Source organism: Labrus mixtus, chromosome 7 (assembly GCF_963584025.1).
Source record: "Labrus mixtus chromosome 7, fLabMix1.1, whole genome shotgun sequence".
In the NCBI taxonomy this organism is placed as follows: Eukaryota; Metazoa; Chordata; class Actinopteri; order Labriformes; family Labridae; genus Labrus; species Labrus mixtus.
Window position 1 is genome coordinate 23,919,743 of NC_083618.1, and position 21,648 is coordinate 23,941,390.

Here is a 21,648-nt window from a genome sequence, read left to right on the forward strand (position 1 = left end):
AGAGGATATACTTGATTTCTATTATATTTAAGTGTGAAAAATCGCATATAAAGACTTTAACCTCTGCCTCCCTCGGTAATGTCCCTTGGTGTGTTTTAACACTAAGAAAACATGAAAGACGATCGAGCAGCAGCTCTACACCTGGAAACTGTTCCCTCCAAAAGACGAGGCCGACTAGCGTCTCCTCCGCCGTTGTTGTTGACACAGCTGATATCCTAAGTCCCGCCCCTTCTTGATTTTGATTGGTCGGTGAGGAATAAGTGGCATTGACAAGCGTGGCGCTGTTCCTAAAAGCTGAACTTGTGTCACCTGAGAGCGCAGTGAGAGGTCGGTGCTCAGGGCAGTGATGTTTGAAAACGCTGAGCGACATTGGTTTTGAGTTGAAAACGGGTGCTGCCAGCGAAAAAAGAAAAAACGCCATCTGTGGACACCGACCCCTACTCTACAAATGTGAAAGTTTGGCATTTAATAGCAAGAAAGAAATGCGTTTTGATGCACATCATTTATTCCTCGTACTTCCAATTTTGAACAATGCCGAGTAATCCCAGGGACGTTGATGGTTCTGGGAAAACCAGTTAAAGCCACAGACGCCGCCAGAATCAGTCGCTTTGATGGATCTCTAAGAAAGCCTCACCTGGCCGAATGGTCTGCATGTCTCACACTGAGATAGTGCCGTCAGTCAGTCCAGCATCCAGCGACAAGAGGGGGAAAGTTCGGGTGCACTTTGTGGAAAGTCGAACCTTAAAATGGGTCACCGCTTGATTTTTTTAAAGGTTTACCAACACGCCATGAGGCTGTTCTGATCACTCCGAGTCCCCGGTGTCAAACCAACAGCCAAAAATGTAAAGTGAATACGGGATCAGAAAACATCAGATGCTCACATTCAAAGTGAAATCAAGAGGAGCCTCGTCGACGTCTGATGAAATCCAGCACAATCAAAATGCTTCTGAATGCTTGATGTCTCGTTTACCGACTCCAGGAATCAGAGAGGATAAAAAACACGCAGACTCCTCAAGTCTGTGGTTTAAAAATACTTGTTTATTATCTTTAATTTTGGGACCTGTCGTTCAGAAAGCTTCGTCACAAGTGTGTTTAAAGACGGCAGCACACGGGTATCATCTCTGGAGTTTTTGATTCTTCTTCTCCTGTTTCTGTTTCTTGTCTCTGATTCCTCTTTACTTTGTTTCATGTTCATCGACTTTGAGATAAACTCTGCATTAATGCACACGACTCTGCAGCTGTGTGAAGACTGTTTCTAGCCCTCTGTGTGTGTGTGTGTGTGTGTGTGTGTGTGTGTGTGTGTGTGTGTGTGTGTGTGTCTTTCTCCCTGATTTCTGGCTCTGTCCACTGCCCTATATCTCCATTTAAAAAAAAGAATATTACTCCTCCCAGTTTGCATTTTATGCAACAACCAGTTCACCAACTCATCAGGAAATATGTCATCTCTCTCTCTCCCTCTCCCTCTCTCTCTCTCTCCTCTCTCTCTTCTCTCTCTCTCTCCTCTCTCTTTTCTCTCTCTCTCTCTCTCTTCTCTCTCTTCTCTCTTCTCTCTCTCTCTCCCTCTCTCTCTCCTCTCTCTCTTCTCTCTCTCTCCCTCTCTCTCTCTCTTCTCTCTCTTCTCTCTCTCTCTCCCTCTCTCTCTCTCTCTCCCTCTCGTCTCTCTCTCTCTCTCTCTCTCTTCTCTCTCTCTCTCTCTCTCTTGCTCTCTCTCTTCTCTCTCTCTCCCTCTCTCTCTCCCTCTCTCTCTCTTCTCTCTCTCTCTCCCTCTCCCTCTCTCTCTCTCCCTCTCTCTCTCCTATCTCTCTCTCTCCTCTCTCTCTCTCTCCTCTCTCTCTCCTCTCTCTCTCTCTCTCCTCTCTCTCTCTCTCTCTCTCTCCTCTCTCTCTCTTCTCTCTCTTCTCTCTCTCTCTCCCTCGCTCTCTCTCTTACATTGACATTTCATAGGATATATTCAGATAGGATGTGATGGTCGTTGGGTACAGCCGTCAAACCCGTTCATTTGGGAGCTTCTGAATTGCAAAGTGTCTCCACAGTCTAACAGTAGACGGCCCCTTCTCTCCATGCTGTATCCTGTTAGGACCTCCTGCTCAGTAGGCCCATATTTGTTCCTCCTTCGTCTGATTCATTCAGGGTGGAAGTGGCGTCATCAGCCCACCTTGTGTTAGTGACACTCCAGCTCAGGTGTGATCTGCATGATGCATGATTTTCATCCTCATTTGTTTTGATTTGGAGGCAAACTCTCCCACATCCTGTCATGTCCCGAGGTTTTGTTTTTTTAAAAGTTTTTTGGTGGGGCTTTTTGTGTCTTTATTGGATTATTAGTCTGAAATCAGGGAGAGAGAGAGTGAGGAATGACATGCGGGAAAGGAGTCACAGATGGGATTTGAACCTGGGCCACCCACTTGGAGGACTACAGCCTCCATACATGGGGCGCGCGTTTACATTTCATTTCGCACAGCATTGTGAGTGTCCTGAGGTTTTCATGAAGACACATCCTCTTCTTCTTCTCTGCTCGTCTCCTCCTCCTCCTCCTCAGCAGAAGCTCACATACACATACATTGTGCTAGAAGCTACTTTCCTGACGTTCTCCCAGCAACTTGCGCTGTTGATTTGCGCCCTCTACCCCTTACCGCGTCCTCTCTCAGAGGCCGTTAAGAACCCTCAGCCGAGCGTCAAAGAGCAACAAGTCCTCTCATCACAGAGCAGCTCACGTCCTCTTTGGATCAGCTGCAGATTAAACTGTTAACGTCTCTCACTCAGGAATAAACCCCGACGCCTCAAAAAGAGAAAAGTGTTTTAATGAAGCTGTAAGGAGTGACTCAGAACGTGTTAATGTGTCCATACATATGTTCAAAGTTGATCTCATTTAGCTGAACTGTGATTAATTCACACACCCACACGGTGAGACTGTTTTATAAGCAGTTCATGTAGAGGGCTAATGACGCATGCTCACACACACACACACACACACACACACACACACACGCGCACACACACACGCACACAAGCTTGTATCTCGGTATGAAACTTTGAACACCCTCCCGGCATCAGAAAATTATCCCTTTAAACCCCTTAAAGGGAATAAATGAAGAAAAGTGTGTGTGTGTGTGTGTGTGTGTGTGTGTGTGTGTGCGCGTGGTTTTTGTGTTTCCCTCATTATGAGGATCCACGGAAATAGATTAATGAGCAGAAAGTATATATAGCGTGTAAGAAACTCCGTATTTAAGGCTTAAGGTCAGAGACAGTTTACGCCTGACTTCCTGTTAAACTCACAAAATAACCACCGACGTTTATTTCAGGGATATCTTTTTTTAAAGTTCCTTTAGAGTGACAACAACACATGCAACTCCCCCCCAACTTATGTTAGGCAGTTAAAATGTATCAACAGGTGCTTTCACAGTCTGGACGCGGGGCCCTGATCCCCAAAGTCCGGTTCGTTTGATCAGTGTGAACACAAACGTATCGCACTCTGGTAACGGGCCCTGGTCTACTTGAAGAGATGGTCTTGGCATGATTGAGGGGCGGCTTTGGCTCAGCTGGTAGAGTCGGTCTTTTCTCAAACAGAAGGTAAAGGGATACGATCCCCAGCTCCTGCAGCCACATGTCCGATGTGTCCTTGGGCGAGATGCTTAACCCCAAGTTGCTCCCACTGCTTCATCAGCGGTGTGTGAATGTGTATGAATGGATGAGTTAATACTCATGGACCCATTACACAGCAGCCTCTACCATCAGTGTGAGTGTGAATGTGGAGGTGTGACGAGAATATGAGACGCCGTGAGCAGCCGGGATTCCTCGGCTGTAATGTCCTCTGCAGCAGTCGGGAGGAAACAACTGTTTTCTTTAGGTGCTAAAATCCGCTGACGGAGCTGAATGCTGAATTGAGTCTATTTCTGTCGGTCTGAATCCTGCAGAGTCTCTAATACTTTGAAAGTTGTTCTGCTGTGAGTCAGGGACAGTCCTCTCCCTGCTCAGGATGTCTGACAGTCTGCTGCTGACCTCATTCTCAGACTCTCAGCTCCGTACCAGTGAGGAGATTGTCGAGGTTTGGTTAGTAGATAAAGATATTAAAGTCACTCTCCGGAGTTATGGATCCGAACACACTTCCCCATGTTCTAATATGTGTCTCTAGTCCGTCTACAAACCCCCCAATGATGAGAAAAGTCCATCCTCTCTGTCTTTTCCCTGCTCCACTTTTCAGAAAATGTGTGCTCAAACAGGCCGTTTGGAGATTTTCCCTTCATGACATCACAAAGGGCAGTAACCCCTCCCCCAGGTGGGTGACACTCCCACAGCTAGGTGTTTGTTCTGCCCTCTGAGTCTGCCTTCTCACTGAAGAATGAACTCTCTAACCTTTACATGGTTTTTATGTTTTCATGTATAATAGCAAGAATTACAGAGCAATTTAAAGGAGCAGTACGTAACTCTGACCCCTAGTGTTTAAAATGGGTACTGCAGTCCAGATTTTAAACATTGTAGAGAGCTGTCTCCTCCCCCTCCTCTGTAGAGTCGATGCTCACGCAGGTTGTCATGTGGTGGACACTGAAGCTTCAGTGTTTATCCAGCTCTGCATCGGTCTGTAAACCTTTCTGTGTTCTAACCTCTCTCCATTTTTCAAAAGCTTCTCCAATATTGATCCTAGTTTGAGCACGTTTCTGCTCGTGGAGCTTATTAGAAACATGCAGAGGCTTTTTAGGTCGGGTACAATCACTTCTATCTGAACCACTTCTCTTGCCCGCTTCCATCGCTGCAACACCTGTTGGTTTGACCTGATAACTGCTCTCATATCTGACAAACCGAGGGGCATCCAAAACAGGCCGTGTGGGGGTCGCCTTAAAACTGCCTACCTTCTTTGGTCCAAACAAATCCAGAGCATTCAGGACCAGAATCTAAAGTTAGAAGGAGGACATACTGGCTGCTGCATTGTTGTCAGAGAAGCCAGCACTTCAACATAGCATGTTTCCTTAATGTCTGATCATAGAGTAAGGTCACTTCATCATTTCACTCTCTACACATCTCACTGACTGGACCTTTAAAACTGTGACAAAAAGAGGAAAATTCCTCTGTGATTTAACTGCTCAGTTTTTGTTGGCCCGCATGTTTTGGGGTAAAAACTGGAGCAAAAACGTACAAATGATCATTTCCTCTAAAGTGCTTCCATAAGCAGCTGGCTCTCGAAACTCTCAATAATCTTCACGGGTCAACTTTTAATTTTCTGCCTGCAATCAATTTTTCCAGGAGTCACACTTTTCAGAGGGTGAAAACTTCACTGCAGGATTACAGCGGCTGTATGGATCGTTTCAGGTCAGTAATTATAGCTATAGACCTGTGCTGCACACTCTCAGCTCTGCAGAGTGTGTGTGTGTGTGTGTGTGTGTGTGTGTGTGTGTGTGTGTGTGTCAGTGCACAAGGGCAAAAGGCTGAGTTCGTATAACATTGGGTGGACTTTTGTGTGTGAGAAAGAGCTAAGCAGAAGTGTCTACAGTTGTGTGTTGTCCTGCCGACGTGTGTGTGTGTGTGTGTGTGTGTGTGTGTGTGTGTGTGTGTGTGTGTGTGTGTGTTGGACCTCTCTTCCAGAGGAGATGATGAGCTTATTATGGAGAGACACGAAACCGAGATTAAAGACCAGATGAATAAGGAGGAGAGAGAGAAAAAGTAAATGAGAGCAGGATGGATGAAGAGACGGAAAAAAGGGAGAGAGATGTTGAAACAGAGACTAAGAGGGTCGGCCATGATGGAGGGGCGAGGAGAGACGGGGGAGGAAGGATTGTGTCAGGGTCAAGGGAATCTAATTGGTGGAAAGGGAGGGATGAGAGGACGAAAAAAAAGATCAAAGAAAGATGAGAGTATGGATAAAGAAAAGAGAAAAGGACAGAGAATGTTACTCAAAGGAGCCTTAAAGAGATGTACAATGTGAATGTTTAAAACAAAGCTCCAATTAGTCATCTTATTCACAATAAGACGTGTAGCTGACCTGATTGACAGGCGGGCGCGGTGTAACGGTTTGTCAGGAGGCTTAAAACCCGCCTCAGCTCCAGCTCTCAGCCTGTCGTTAGATCGACTGAAAGTTAGGCTGAGACAGCATTTCCAGCATGGTGGCTGCTGCCGATGAGCCTCCAGCGCCCCCTCTGCAGGAACAGACGGGTGACGTCACTCAGACTTCAAACATTCACATTTCCAGTCGATGGTTTTGTTTCTATTTCTGGGCTTTTTAGAAGTAAAAAAAGTTCAACGTTTTGTTGAAGTCAGACTGTGATCAAAGAACTTCACTTGACATATTTGCTCCCAAATTTAGACACAGCTTGAAGTATAAATGTTTGAAAATATCAGCTTCTGTCTCCGACGCTGACTTTGCAGTTTCTTTAATATCTTTGCAGTTAACAGAGGCGCTGCTCAGGCAGGCAACTGCTTGGGGCCCCAGACCACTTAGGGGCCCCCCGAGGGCTCACAAAGCTTAAACCAAAGCAGTGTCCTAAAATGTGCAAATGTTGCAATGACAGTAGGAAACAGCACTCACTCTCGTTGCCATGCGCATTGCAAAGTTTGTCGAAGAAAAGTCAACAAAGAAAAATGAAGAGGAATGATCCGTCGATAGGAGAGAAAAAAGAAACAGGGAACAACTGGAGGAGTGATCGTCGGTGGGCAGACATGATGCCGAACTTGATTTACGCCTGGGACCCCGACAGGCTCTTGAATCGCCTCTGGTCGTTAACTTCAGGACGTATATACATGATGCTGGTGAGCGTGTCTTTGTATGTGTGAAGAACTACTCTGCAGCTTTGTTTGTCTTTTGTGTCGTTTACTCTTTACATTGAACATGCCCCGCCTCATGAATTCAACTAAATAATGAAAGTGAGGGAACAGATGGAGGGGAAATGTAAAGAAGAGATAAGAAAGGAAAACCTGGAGGAACGGAGACAAGGATTGATTGAAGAAGTTAACGCGTGTGTGTGTGTGTGTGTGTGTATGTGTGTATGTGTGTCCCAGCTGACAGAAGGAAACTGTGTGTAGTCGAGAGAGAGAGAGAGGGAGAGAGAGAAAGACAGAGGGATAATGAAGCAAGCATTTGCAAAAAGAAAGAAAACTAGCCCCATGCTGCGTCTCCTAAAAAAATAAAGAAACATTTTTTTTATATTTCCACCCCCTTCTCTTGAAGTGCCGACGAGTTTGAGTTTTGGAGGTTTGATGTGGGAGGTGAGGAGTCGGGGGTGTGCTGAAATACAGACAGAGCAACAGAGAGAGAGAGAGAGGGGGGGGGGGGGGGAGAGAGAGAAGTAAATTTGCTGCCTCTCCCTTTCCCCCTCAGTGGCTCACATCTCTCGCTGCTTCGTTCATCAGATTTTCGGAGCGCTAAAGAGGCGGGAGGGAAAGGAAAAGAGACGAGAAGGAGCAGAATAACATGAAGGTGTTTGTGGTGCTGGACCGGAGTAATTAAGTGTTGCATCGTAGAAGGGAGGTAAAGAAGAAGGAGCAGAGCGAAGGAGAGGAGAAAGAGAGGAGGGGGTGTGGACAGGGGGAGGGATTTTGGGAAAGCAAGAGAGAGAGAGAGAGAGAGAGAGAGAGAGGCACTCTCCTGGAACCACGAGGGAAGAGAGGGAGGCGAGAAAACGAGTGAGGCAGACTGCAAAAGTTGTCAAGATTAGCAAAAAGACACAAAAGGCAGAGTTTGGGAAAGAAGAAGAAGAAGAAGAAGAGGAAGTGGGAGACAGGAAAGAGTGAGGAAGAAGAAGAGAGAAAGTCGAGGAGATCAGAGGAGGATCTGTGAAATCATCTGTCTCGTGCGGCTCGGGTCAGCCATCCATCCACCATCCGGACATGGACAAGGTGGAGCGAGTGATGAAGATGGTGAAGAGGATGTCGCCCAGGAAGAAGAGGAGAGAAGGAGGAGGGGGGAGAGGGGGAGGTCCGGGAGAGCTGGAGAGCCCGGACACGCTGTGCGACGAACTCTGCCGCTTCAGCCTCTGCATCAGCGGTGAGAGGACGCACAGCCACGTGTGTGTTTGTGTGTTTGTGTGTTTGTGTGTGTGTGATTGAAGATTATTCATGATACCAGTGGACGTGTGTGTGTGTGATCATGTTTCAAATATATCACTTCTAAAGGAGAATCGTAGAATTGAGTGTGTTTGTGTTTGAACAGAAGATATTTGTAGAACTGTTGACTGTGTCCAGAATAAGATGAATGTGTTTCAGTGAGTGTGCAGCTCTTTATGTTTATTCCACATGGAGGTACAGTAAGTCCACATGCTCTGCAGGAAGTCTGTATTGTGAAGGGCTTCTTCTTCTTATTATTATTGGGCTGCTTGGTCTTCTAAAGCCCAGTTTCCACCAAGCGGCCCGGTTCAGTTCAGGTCTGTACCCATTCATTGTGTCTCCACCGTCAGAGTTGGGAATGGTATACCAAAATAAGGGATCTGTACCATCCTACTTTTTTGGTACCCTTCTGTTGGGATGCCAAGCGTCCCGATCTGACCCTCAAGGGTCCGTTTTGTTTACTGTGTCCAGTTCTTCTTCTTGAACTTAATTAATAACCGGCTGCACTGTGTTGGGCTGCTATGATGTCACACTATTACGTAGCTGATGCGGCTATCTCCTTCTGACTTACACAATATTATCGGCTGGTCGATTCAGTGGTCGGGCTCTCATGTAAACACCATATCCTGAATATAACCGGGCTTAAAGGCTCATAACCGGGAAACTCGAGTCCTTGTAAGTGCACTCGGTGATTGGATTCCCTCATGAATGCAAACAACTCTCGACCCGGACAACTGCTCCCCACATGAACATTAGACCTGTTTCTTTACCCACAATGCCGTCCTGGAATTGAGGTTGTCAAAGGTCGTATGTGCCATACTTTGACATTATTTTTGAGGAAAGATACGACTCACACTACAAATAATCTGGTAGGATGATACGCACCATCACCGCTTTCAATTCAGTCTGTAACCCTTGAAAAAGTCAGTCGACTCTCAGCAGGAAGTCGTTCTTCATCGCTTGAATAGCGGACAATAGCGGTCTGTGCTGGTAGCCATGGTAGCGTCCGTAGCTTCTTCATTAGCGTCTCTGTTAGCTTGCTGTGTGGAGTCTAATTTCGCAGATTTCTGTGACTGCTTTGGTGGTTTTGATGGCGTTTGGAACTTCACTTTGCCCCTCGGCAATATCAAATGTGGTGGTCAGAATCGTTTAGTTGCCAGCAGTGGCGGTTCTAGACCACATTTACTGAGGGGGCCAAACGGGGGCCAGTTGTTTTGTCAGAGGGGAACATTAAACCCAGGTGAAAAACAGACAAAGATGATTGCTTTAAAAAACTATAAAATATTATGCCAAATAATAGCGCACATCATTAAATAACAAAACATTAAATAACTAATTTATATTTGTTTCAGTAACAGAATTTTGATTGATGAATTGTGAGTCCGGTTGTTGAGTTAAATACTATGTATGTGTTTTGAGGGGGGCTCTTTCTTTCGGAGGGGTGGCTCCGAAAGCTCAGTGTTACAGGGGCTCCTGTTGGCCCCTGCCTAGAACCGCCCATGGTCGCCAGATTCTCCGAACTTGACGGAGGGGTCCTAACACCTGTCCGCTCAGCACGGCGCCATAACTGTAAGTAAAAAATCTGGAAAGATAATCGGTTCAAAGAAACCTTAAATCGATTGTCGGGAGAAGGAGGAATGGGACTTTAAATCGTCCAAATTATCCTGAAGTCTGAGCCAAGCTTAAGGCAGTGTGCAGGAGTTTGCCAGCAATTTCTGGTAATTACAAGGAAGACATTTCCCGGTATTGAGTACCTAGGAGTTTTATTTTTGTTGCAGTGGAATTGGAACAGGTATCGAGGTATCGATGATGCTTTTATCGTGAGAAAAAATGAAGATACAGTTCATATTGGGGTGAAGGAAAGTGTTGCTGCTGAGATGTCCATTTAATTTCTCTGGCAGCAACCCAAAAGTTTGCCTCTCATTCCCCCTGCGACGAGGTCTTGTTGTGTGTTCTCAGTGTTTGCTGCATTGCTGACTTAATAAGTTGTTGCTCCCATCTAATTAGCTCTGAGCTGGCTACTGCGGACGCCCCGGTTTGTTAGGTACCTCATGTTCTTCAAAGACTTTGGAAAGTGTTTCACAGAGGCGTGTTGATTTTTTGTGAGGTTTATTTTTTAACTCGCTTTGATCGTACACAAACGAGAAGGAGAGCGAGAGAGCCGGGTGGACGACATATAGAAGAACTGTTGTAATAATACATGTCTGATAGAGAGGTAGTCCCTCTCTCTCTCTCTCTCTCTCTCTCTCTCTCCCTCATATCCTTTCATCAAACAATCTTTGTAATCACTCAGCAGAAAATGCAGCAGCCAGACTTCAAACATCCATCAGAGAATCAACCCGCAGGCGGGGCAGGAGGTCACTTTGAAAACAAGAGGCAACACAAGCATTTAAAAATCCCCAATACACCCCCCCCCCCCCCCCCCCCCCCCCCACCCCCCCCCCCACCCCTTCCTCTGCTCCAGCACTACAGATGACGTCCTCGTCCTTCTTAACACGACATGTGCCATTCACTGGATGCTTTTATGCAGCACATATCCCAGCATGCATGTTTAGTATGCCTGCCATGAATCCAGAAATGTTGATTCAACAGGCACGTCTCAATGGCGTCGCGTCTCGAACAAAAGCTTTGCTCCTTCCTCCATGTTACTTCAAACTGAATAGAAGAGAAGTCTGGCCTGTGAGACTTTAAAGCACTGCTCACATCTTGTTGGTTTAATTTTTTTCTCGTGTGTGTTTTGTGACTCTACCATCGGCTATGTTGTCAAACTTGAGGAAGTTTGGTGGTACTTCAAAAGGAGTCTTCTCAAGGTGAAACTGAGGGGGTAAGACGAGGTAGAGCAAGAGCAGGAAGGAGTGCTAGCCAAGCGGCAACCTCCAGTGTTAAAGAATGAAGCCTGCAGTTCCTCAAGTGTCCACTAGTGGCCGGCTGCAGAAGCACAGGAAGTCACATACACACACATTCTAAAAAGCCTGTTTTTACAGCAGAGATGAACATGTTTACAGCCTGGTTCAAAAAGTTCTGATTAGCTCATGTCTCGATCAACACACACTGTACGGGGGGGGGGGGGGGGGGTGACTCATCAGTTTTGATTTGATGAAGGATAAGAGTTATTCACAATGAGGTGCAATGGATTGATTATGATACAGCACTGCCACAGTATTAGCATACAGTCGTAATAGCAGTTTGAAATGAGTCATCAGGTGCTGTACTTGGAACTGTGTTCTCCATGAAAACACTGGACAGACTTTGTAAAAAAAATCAGTTTAACTTTGCATCGCCCTTGTTGCCTAAAGGTTTTGTGTTTTTGCCACTCCAACAGTAACCGAGAGATGGTGAAAGAAACAAACTAGAGTCGACTGAGAAGAGAAAATCAGTTTGTCCATTGCCTCAAAACAACAGATGTATGCATGTTAGGTAAGACAAATTATTGGCCAGGGTGAACTATGGGAAATGTATGCAATTCTGCAAATTAATTATTACACAAGGCATGGGTGCTGCACATGAATGTCAATAAAGCCTCCTTCCATAATTCTGTGTAAAATGTGAATGAGCATGGTGGATGTGCCCTGCAGCAAATAATCCAAATCTACCTCAGGCAACGTGCTTGAAGGAAGGACAGGTAAAGAAGAAGCAGCCCGTGCAATCGGAGGGAAACACTTCTGAACCTCAGCACATTGTTTTCATGTCTGAGTCAGAATACACAGAGACGTAAACAAGCTGCAAACTTATACAACTATGTACTGACAGCATGTGAGTTTAGTGGTTTGTGCAACTTTTTCTAAGTGGCATCCAAATAATAACACAAAAAAATATTTAATGGCATTAAAAGGTGGAGTCAGTATCATTGTTCTTTTCAGATTGTAAACACAACATTCAAACTGGGTCCCTCCTCCTGGGCTCATCACTCCCTGCAGGACGTTGTGTGTACGTTTACACTGCAAGCTAGCACAAGCTAACCGCCGGTGTTTGTCACCTGCCTGTCCAACAGGAAGCAGACCAACTCCACGTCCACATTTAAAAGCCAACACAAGGTTCACCCTCGTTTTAGAACGAGCTTTATCCGCTTGGTGTTTCTCCTCACTCTGATTATATTTTCTCTTCTTTGCTGCTACGTCCACATCCGTCATATTCACCGGTTTGAATCCTGTCCAATCACTGACTTGTATCCACTCCTAAACTCACCTGCTGCGCTCTCATTGGCTGGAGGAAACACACCAGCTCCCCGCCCAGAAACGTCCCGAGTCAACCAGAACAAAACAGAAGAGTAAAATCCAGTCAGAGGTCAGGGTCTCTGCAGACACAGTCACCACCACACATGTATGGAGGCCCAGAAGGGACGATGGAGCAGCTCTACTTTAGGAGAAGTCTGTATTTTATTTTGTGACATTTCCAAACCTGAATATTCCCCAGAGCCGCTGAGCCTCTGCAATATTTCCATGAGGGCCAATTTTCATCTCCAATCTGCATCTTGTAATTGGGCCTCAACACATTGAAATGATCAGCTGCACTGTGAAACTCCGGCTGAAACGCTGCAGCATCCGACTCATCATGCAAAGTAGATGTTAGTCGGAGTGGGGAATAACCAACAGCCGGCAGCAAAATGCTGCGTCAAACAGTCAAACCTTTACCTGTACTGGAGCTGGAGGATAAACAAACCTGGCAGTACACCTCAGGCATGTTCAGGAAGATGCATTAAAGTGACAGTGACCTTTTTATTTGACCTCCATAAACTCCTTCAGCCTATCAGAGAGAGAGAGAGTAAACACTTTAATATACTTAAGTTACTGCACACAAGAGGGCTTAAAATACTTTTTGTTAGTTTCAGGGGCGTGTCCAGACCTTTTCTACTCTGGCAGCCTAAACTAGGGAACTAATTTAAGCAGGGTGGCCAGTCATATTCATCTTATAGCTCAAGACTACGGCAACTAAGACATCTTCTTAGTTTAATTCTTTAATGACACAAAAAGGAGTATTTTCAAAGTCGCAAACTCCTGCACACTTTCTAACTGGCAAGAATAAATTAACTGACAACATCTTGGTTCCCAAACATGGCCAGTTGGTCCATTGCAAGTAGACTGTTGATTACTTTCCAATGCACAGTCTATCTGATGAAATAGATGTGCAATGTACTTATTGACAACAAAAAGAAGATTTGCCACATTAATATGTAGAGAAAACTGCTCGCAGCCTTTTCCAAAATGCCACACTAGTCGGTTTTTAAGTCCCACCTCTGATTGCCAATCACCATTTAGGATTCCTGGGGGTGGCAACTGGGGTGGCTGATCAGATTTCAAGGGGGTCCGATGCCACCCCTGGCCACCACTCTTGACACGCCCCTGGTTAATCTACATCTTCAGTCCGTGTGTTAGTCTAAATAAAATAGAAGTATTTCAGCCCTCTTGAGTGCGGTGTATCTATACTTATTTTCTGAGAAGCTAAAGTTTCCTGCCATCACCTGTAACAAGATGTAAGGACTGACATTGCAGTGCACAGGGCATCCACTTTAGCATGACTTTAAAATAGAAGCCTCCGTTGACTGACGCGGATTTTGGTTCAGGCTAAATCACAAAGTCTCACTGCTGCAGGATGTTTTCCTCCCCTGAGAAAACACAGACTGACAATTAATCATCCGGGTGACAGCTTGATGTTAGACATGAAGTCACTCCACAGATAGTGACAGATGACAAACTGAGACAGAAACTACCCACCTGAGGGTTTCCCAAGGTGTCCCTGGTTTTTTCTCCATTTTTTATCTAATTTAATCCAAAGGTAACACAATGACAGAATGTGTGACTCACTCGTATTAAAAGTGGTTTTAACCACTGGAGGGTCCAGTTAGAAACTAACTCCAGTCTGCATCACAAAAGGCTTACCGATATCTTCTCTCTTTTTAAATCCTGTTTTTTAATAGCCTACCAATATGTCAATGTTTGGGTTTATTAGGGAATCATGGGAGTTATTCTCTCTGCCACCCGTCAGACGGCGTGCCCCATTGGGTGTGTTTAGCCCCTTGGAGCGTAAGCGCTGCAGAAAAATACTTGAAGCATATTTGAAAATCCAGCAGAGCGGACTGGCAATGCTGGCACGCTCCAGAGACGCACTGCGGCGCTCGCTGTGGAAACAGGAGTGCTGACTAAAGTGGCAGCGAACGGTGGTGTAGTGCACGCTCATGGACTTTGCGAAGATTGGCCGTTACTAAGCTCAGCCATCATCATGCGTCTGTACATTGACATTCATTCTGTGACTGCCTAATATTGCTGTCCCAGTCTTTGTCACAGCAGGAGCTCCACATACACACACAGTCAAACATGCACGCACACACGGGGCTGCGCACCCCCCCCCCCCCCAGCTCCGCTGGAACTGTCTCGCCTCTTCAACGCCTCTGCTACTACGTAGACGGTACAGAGGGGGGGGGCACCTTACCCCATCATTACACCTCAGCGACTTCCAGATTGAAGGGTTCACGTCACAGGGGCGTTAATATACCGCCATGAAACGGAGGTCTGAACACTTAAAGAAATAATAGGTCTATTGTAACTTGATTCCTTGTTATGCTGATGATGCTCCGATGTTTCTTCCTAATCAATCAAAAGATGCTAACAGGTGCATCAAAATCAAACATCTTGTGTCCTGAGATTTAAAGTTGACATTTAAACATTGCTCTGGTGTGAATAAGAATAATTATACTTCATCTGAGTGGGGCTTTGAGGATTTTCTTGTTATTAAGGCCGCGGGTACTCTGCTGTTCGTTTCACAAAAACAGCCCTTAATAAGAAACCTGCATAACTATATTCAGGGTGCTTTGGTCTTTGGCACATTTTAATGTATTTTTAGGGGCATATTTTTTTTCAGGAGTGACCCAGTTTTGCCTCAGGGATCAACATAGCTCATCGTAGCTACTTGCTCATCTTATTGGCTATATCTGTTTCCAGACTGATACTAGTTTCATCATGTTAACTTCACAGTGAGAAGACAGTAGGCAGTTTATACAGCGTCATAAGACAGCTGTCAATGTGGAGTGATGCATGCTGGTACTTTGTGTGTGTACTTCAAGCTGCAATATATTCTGTTAGTTAGAAATGGCCATAGCACTTTGGATTTTAAAGACTTATCGCTTTACACAATCCTGAAGTTGCAAACTTTACTGAGCAGTGATTCTGATAATGTGTTGTACAACTCATTGCATATAACACATCCATTAAAACCGTTTTCACACATACTCTCCTGAAAATATCTCGATAATTTCAGGAGGACTGCTCCGGATATTCTTCTGACCTGGCTGTTCACACATGCACCTCACAGCAGGAGACTATTTAAATGTGGCTGTTTGCGTACACATATGCAGCTCCTCCGGGAAATATCAGGAGTTTTTCAGGAGATTTCTGCAAGTGTGAAAGCCCTAAGAGTGTGATTCTGGTAATGTGTTATTGTAGAATTGGAGAACCTGTTAGTGTGGTGTGCTGAGTTGGTCGTCTCGTTGCTCACAACACACTATAAGAGCAGGTTTGGGCTCTCTCAAATTTTAAAAGTCTTTTAAGATTTAAAAAGAAACTAAAGACATGACGTAGTTAATGGCGCGAACCAAGTCAAAATGGCTTGATTATGCCCCTTAAGATTTTCAAAAGACGGACCCCAGAGCCACATTCATGTATGAAATTGGTTTTGCATATTAACCACATCAAGACCTACAAAATATTATCTTGCAACCACACCCAAAACCCAACAAATTTCAAAATAATGCCTCGTTTTAGGGCTTCATATTTGAACAAACTCTACCTAAGGGTTTCATCCGATCATCGCCAATTTCTGTTTCCTATCTGTTCTTGCTTTTCTGTCATGAATTACTTATATTTCTACCCACACGGAGTGTACAGTGTCTACAGTCAAACCGAACCGACAGGAGTGATACATCACGTCTCGTAGATATGGAGATAACGTCTCTGTGGTTATAAAAGAGGAAGAATCCTCCTGATATTGGAGTCTGAATATGAGATGTTATGGCTGCTGTGTGAGTGTCTGTGTGCGCTCATGAGACACATTTAGCAGCTAAATTTAGGTGTTAAATCCTCCATTTCTTCTGCTCTCTCATCTCTCCACCCCCGGTCCTCTGCCGATCTCCCTCCTTTGGTCTCCCTCTCCTGTCGCTCTCCCTTTGCTCTCTCTGTCGCCCTCGCTCTCCCTCGTGTACTTTGCCCTCAATCTCTCTCTCTCACTCTCTCTGGATGATACTACAGTTGTGTGTGGGAGGATGTTTCACTCCTTCTCTTTTTCTACAGCTCTAGAACCTTCTAACCTGCAGCTCTATGTGCCGTTTGTCCTCCTGCTAATGCTTCTGTTTTTCTGTTTTTGTATAAATTAGCTTTTTGCTCTGTGTGTGTAAAACAAGAAATTACAGTGAAAAACACAAAAGTAATTATACACAAGCATAGATTATTAATCTCCCCTCTGTGTTAATGTGCATGCTTGTTAATTAAACCACATATTTATCATGCCACCAGTCGTCATTGTTTGAATAATGTGCTGTTTCTAATCGCAGCTCCTGCTGTTTACTAAGCAGCTGCATGGTAACTGACGTCGTCACATCCATTACTTTGTCAGATTTGTGACCTGATAAACCTGCAGAGACTTTTTGTGCATCTTCCAAACGATCCCTACCGTGATATGTGGGCAGTGGCGCCGCCAGCCGTAATCGAGTATGAACTGTGAATATATTTTATGGTTTTATTCTGTGAAAACGGTGACAACAGCAGATCCCGTGGTTCATTCTTTTTCATTTCTTTCCTCCTTTTGTTCCAAGGTTGAAGTCTTGTTTTTAGGCTTTTGGGAAAAAAAAAATACTTGGAGGTGAAGCTTGTAGGACTGTCATTTTTTTATTCGTAGTTCGACCATTGATTCGATCCTGGTTCACATTCGAAGTGTAATGAGCCGTTTGAATTCAAAATAAACTGTCAATCAGCGCATCAGGCCATGTGAAGTATTTTGCAGTTTGATCCAGCAGAGGGCGCTCTCAGTGTAGCTTGACCATTTTATGGACTCTTGGCCTCAGTAAATTAAGACAGTAATGTTTTGGTGTTGTGATCCATGAGATGCAAACCTACATGAGGGAGACTCGTCTCTCTGCAGACAGCAGCACACAGGGACGTTACAAACCTGCAACTCTCCAAGCTGGCTCGCAAATATTTGAGAAGGAACACACTCTGAACTTGTTAGCAGGTAATACTGTAAAAAACAAAGACAGCTGCCCTTGATCCTGATCACATTAATAGACTTCTGTTTCTGGTGAATAATATCAAAAAACAAGACGGTCCTTTCAGATTGTCAACTGGCTGTTTGGTTTTATGGTTAGAAGTGTGTGTCGAGTCTGCTAATGTTAGCACTGCTAGCATGGTACAACAGAAGGCAGCAGCCAGCTAGTAAATGTTCGGCAACATAACTAAGATGGTCTAGGTAACATTGTTGCTCTCCACACTACAGAAACAAAACAGTTTAATTTGTCATTGTTTGAGTTGGCTCTTACACAATTTTAACATCTGTTGCAAACCGAAACCTATATTTCTGTTTCAGACACATCAAGGGCCCCCTCCTCCAATGTGGGTCCTGGGTAGTCTGTCCCACTTTTGACCTCCCTACAACGCCCATGCATGCTCAGAAATTCACTTGAGTGAAGAAGTCCAAATATTCTCATAAGCAGTTTCACACTCCATTTGAAAAATCTATCCTGTTTTTCCACTTTGCGGTTATCTCCTTCCTCCTGAAATCAGTGAAGAGCAGCATATAACTCGCCGTTTTTCTGCCAGAGGTGGAAAAACTCATCTAAGCAAGACGAACCTCTCATCCCCGTCTCCCCACTGACTCCTGCATCCCCCCACCCCCCGTCTTCTCCACTCGGTGTAATTGATCTCAAGAAATCCCATCTACCTCTCCACTTTACTTCTACTCTGTGCATTTTTTTTAAAGCACCTCATTTTGGTGACTTGTAGGAAAGGACGCTTTTAAGAACCCATATGTACAGCAAAAAAAGGAATAAAATGGAAGTATTCATGACATTCTTTTAGGAGGAAAATCCAACAAACAGTCTTGTCTGGAGATTCCTTCAGCGCTAACTTCGGTTTGTCTCATATTGGTTTTTAAAGCTCTGCAGGAATCAACATTAAAACCATGCAGACAAACTTTTGACAGCAGCCACCCTCAGCAAACTGAGGATTATCCCCACAAGAAGAGTGCGAGTTCACTTCCTGTAACTTTTGATTAAGGGGTGGTAACTTTTAACTCAGAATATGGAGCATATAGAGAAGTGTTTCTCATTCATGATCCTGTAGGATGAGGACAGATTTCACACAAAACAGCCACAAAAACGGCTCCTCCTTACCCAAACTCTCTCATCCAGGTCTACACTCCCTCCCGCCCACTACGCTCTGCCAATGAAAGGCGTCTGATCCAACCTTCACAACAGGGTCCTAAGACTCTAACTAGACTCTTCTCCTCTGTCGCCCCCCGGTGGTGGAACAAACTACCAAACTCCATTTGCAGAGTCCCTTTGCACCTTTAAGAAAAAGATAAAGACCCAGCTCTTTATGAACACCTACAACCTTCATGATGATGATGATGATGATATTTAGGATGGTTTTGATGCTGATGCTGAGAACTCTAAAGAACAGCTGTCCATGTTGTGCTTTACCTCTAGTAACTTCCTGTCAGCACCTCTGGTCACTTCCTGTCAACACCTGTGTGTCCGATCAGACTTAAAGCTGTTTGTTTTCTCTTCCTGGTGTTGTGTCTTTGCTCGTGTTGTTCTTACTCTCTGATGTTTGTCACTTTTGATAAAACTTTTTGCTAAATGAATCATAGAATTGTAGATTTAGGGCCCGGATGATTTAGATATTGGGGAGAAGAGAAAAAAGAGGAAGCAAACAAAACAACATCATATGCAAACAGCAGAGATGAGATTTTGAGGCCCTCAAACTAGAAACCCTTCCCGGTGCATGTTGGCCTTCCCTCCTTAGTATTGCTGCAATTTCCGCATGTGCATTTCTTGGAAGGCTTAATTTACAATAAGACAATAAATATTTAAGATTATAGTGCATTTAAAATCTTCAGAAAGTATCTCTGCTTTGTAATTCTGGGAAACTTCTTCCTCACCACACTCGTCTGTAGCTGCTCTGAAAGTGTCTCTTCATGATGTTTTATAATAAACAGCAGCAGCTCTGTGCCGGATGTTGTTCAGTTACCTTTCTCCTTTGATTAAGCCCTTACCATGAACCCTGAGACCTCTGAAGGGGGTGGCCACTTGTCTGGATGGGCACTTGACAGGGGGGGTTGATACTCTGCGGAGGTTGAGTTGCTGATTGCTGGCAGCTCGCGGGGACAAAGAGAGCAGCTATCCGCCTCAGAACGAGTCAGGCCAGACTCTGCGGGCTCTGACAACTAAATTGGCCGTTTGCTTCGCTGTGAAATGTCCGGGTCGAGAGGTCGATTGGCTTGGAGACACTCGTGATAGAATCAGGATAACCAAACCATGTGCTGCGATCCAGTGACTCCTGCAGGCATGAGACATTAAACCAGAGCATGCTGAGACGGCCATAATTCAATCCAAGTGCTTTAAATTCACCATTTGGATGCTTTGAAAGCCACATTTCACCAGAGAACATTAGTTGTTGCGCAGAGTTTCAGCTGATTGAGAATCGTCCTTCTGCTTCCCTTTAATAGAGTCTGACCTTTCCCATTGTGATCAATCAGCAAGGTCTGCAATTTGCGTCTCATCTGTCATCTGGCTGGGGAGGTCGATTAATTTCACCTCTTGTGTCGGAGCTAATGAAGTCAAACCAGACACGATACTGGAAGGGGAAGTGCTGCTGCAGATTAGACCTGGAAGTATTCTGATGGTTACTCAATTTGCTTTTGGATTTGATTGGCTGAAGCCGAGAGGTTTAGAGGCAGGCTTGCTTTTCTGATTCAAATAAACCCAAAAGGGGCGCTGGTGGCACAGTGGTTAGTACGTGTGCCCCATGTATGGAGGCCTTCGACCTTCAGGCGGGCGGCCCAGGTTCAAATCCGGCCTGTGGCTCCTTTCCCGCATGTCATTACCCACTCTCTCTCTCTCTGATTTCAGATTCTATCCACTATCCTATCTCTCCATTAAAGGCACCAAAAGTCCAGAAATAAATCTTAAAATAAACCCAAAAAACATTTATCGTCAACTGTCGAGTTCATCAGAGTCCTGAAAGGTTTATTATGAACGTTATGAATATATCAGAGGTTTGGTCATAGTGGTAGCAGCGCAGTAAGTCCATCCAGACTTCCCTCTCCCCAGAAACGTTTCGCAGCTCCTCCTGGGGGATACTGAGATGTTCCCAGACCAGACAGGATATATAATCCCTCCAGAGAACACTCTGGGTCTACCCCGGGGTCTCCTCCCAGTTGGGCGTGCTTGGAAGTCCTCCAAAGGAAGGTGACCAGAAGGCATCCTGATCAGATGCCCAAACCTCCTCAGCTGGCTCCTTTAGATGCGAAGGAGTAGCGGCTCTACTCCGAGCTCCACCCAGATGTCAGAGCTCCTCACCCTATCTCAGACACCCTCCAGAGGAAGCTTATTTCAGCTGGTCACTACCCAAAGCTCATGACCACGGGTGAGGGTTGGAACGAAGATCGACCCTCCCCCTCTGAACGTGCGCCCTGCCACCTCTGAAAATCTGACAACCTTACTGCACATAAAATCAACTTTCATTTTGATCTCAGCACAGCTTTACAGATGTACATGTTGACGCACCCACACACACACATTTATTTGGTGCAGAAAGTCGACGTGCACACTACAAACCGCCACATGTCTGCAGGGTGTCAGAGGCAGGCGGGATGAGCGTCTACTCTCCGTTCAAACCTTGATCTACTCGGAGGTAGAACGGCGTCAAAGAATCTTCTGCCATCGATGGGGAGGGAGGAAAACTACCCCCCCCAACTTTCTCTCTCCCTCGCCGTCTCTCCCTCGCCGTGTCTCGTTCTCCTTGATGCTATTTGGAGCATGAGGAACATCATGTGTTCTGCCAGAGCCTGTGCTGTCATTGGAAGGGAAACTTGTGCTCGCTGCATCGCTCCCTGAGTTCATTCATTCTGAATTATTTCATTATTTCGTTTTTTTCTGGGTTGGATACATCGCTATTCTTTATTCAAAAAAGTTACACTTCTACTGTATGCTGCTGGGGGAAACATTTATTTAAGAGTTCTGTAAAGTTGTCGAGCAGCGAAACAAGGCAAGGACATGTGTGTCTTTATTCTGTGAGGAGGAAAAGAAAATGTCTCTCAGTACTTTAAAGGACAAGATGTAAAAACCCCAAGGTCATTTAGAAACACAACGATGTGAGTGCACTGAACATACGGCTGATAGAGGAAGCTTCAACGATAGAAGGAAATACTTCACATTTTCCCCAGCAGGTTTTATAAACAGTCGAAGGTTGACAAATTCTACTTGGGGCAAGGACTCACTCCCCACCTGGAAGGAGCAATCCACTGTTTCCCGGCAGAGAACTATGACCTCGGACTTGGAGGTGCTGACCCTCATCCCGACCCTCTTCACACTCGGCTGCAAACCGCCCCAATGCCTGCTGGACGTCCCAGCATGAG

General features: G+C 45.2%; 1 protein-coding gene across 3 annotated transcripts in view; it reads left to right on the plus strand.

Moving 5' to 3' along the window:
• The first annotated feature begins 7,520 nt into the window (after positions 1-7,520).
• Positions 7,521-21,648, plus strand: part of LOC132977268 (glutamate receptor-interacting protein 2-like) — a 160,848-nt gene continuing 146,720 nt past the window's right edge. For 2 of the 3 annotated variants that reach the window (XM_061041764.1, XM_061041765.1), the window contains exon 1: positions 7,521-7,969. In XM_061041764.1, coding sequence (XP_060897747.1) covers positions 7,813-7,969 — 157 coding nt within the window. In that variant the 5' untranslated portion in view covers positions 7,521-7,812. The remainder of the gene's footprint in view (positions 7,970-21,648) is intronic. The other variant, XM_061041766.1, reaches the window with a different exon arrangement.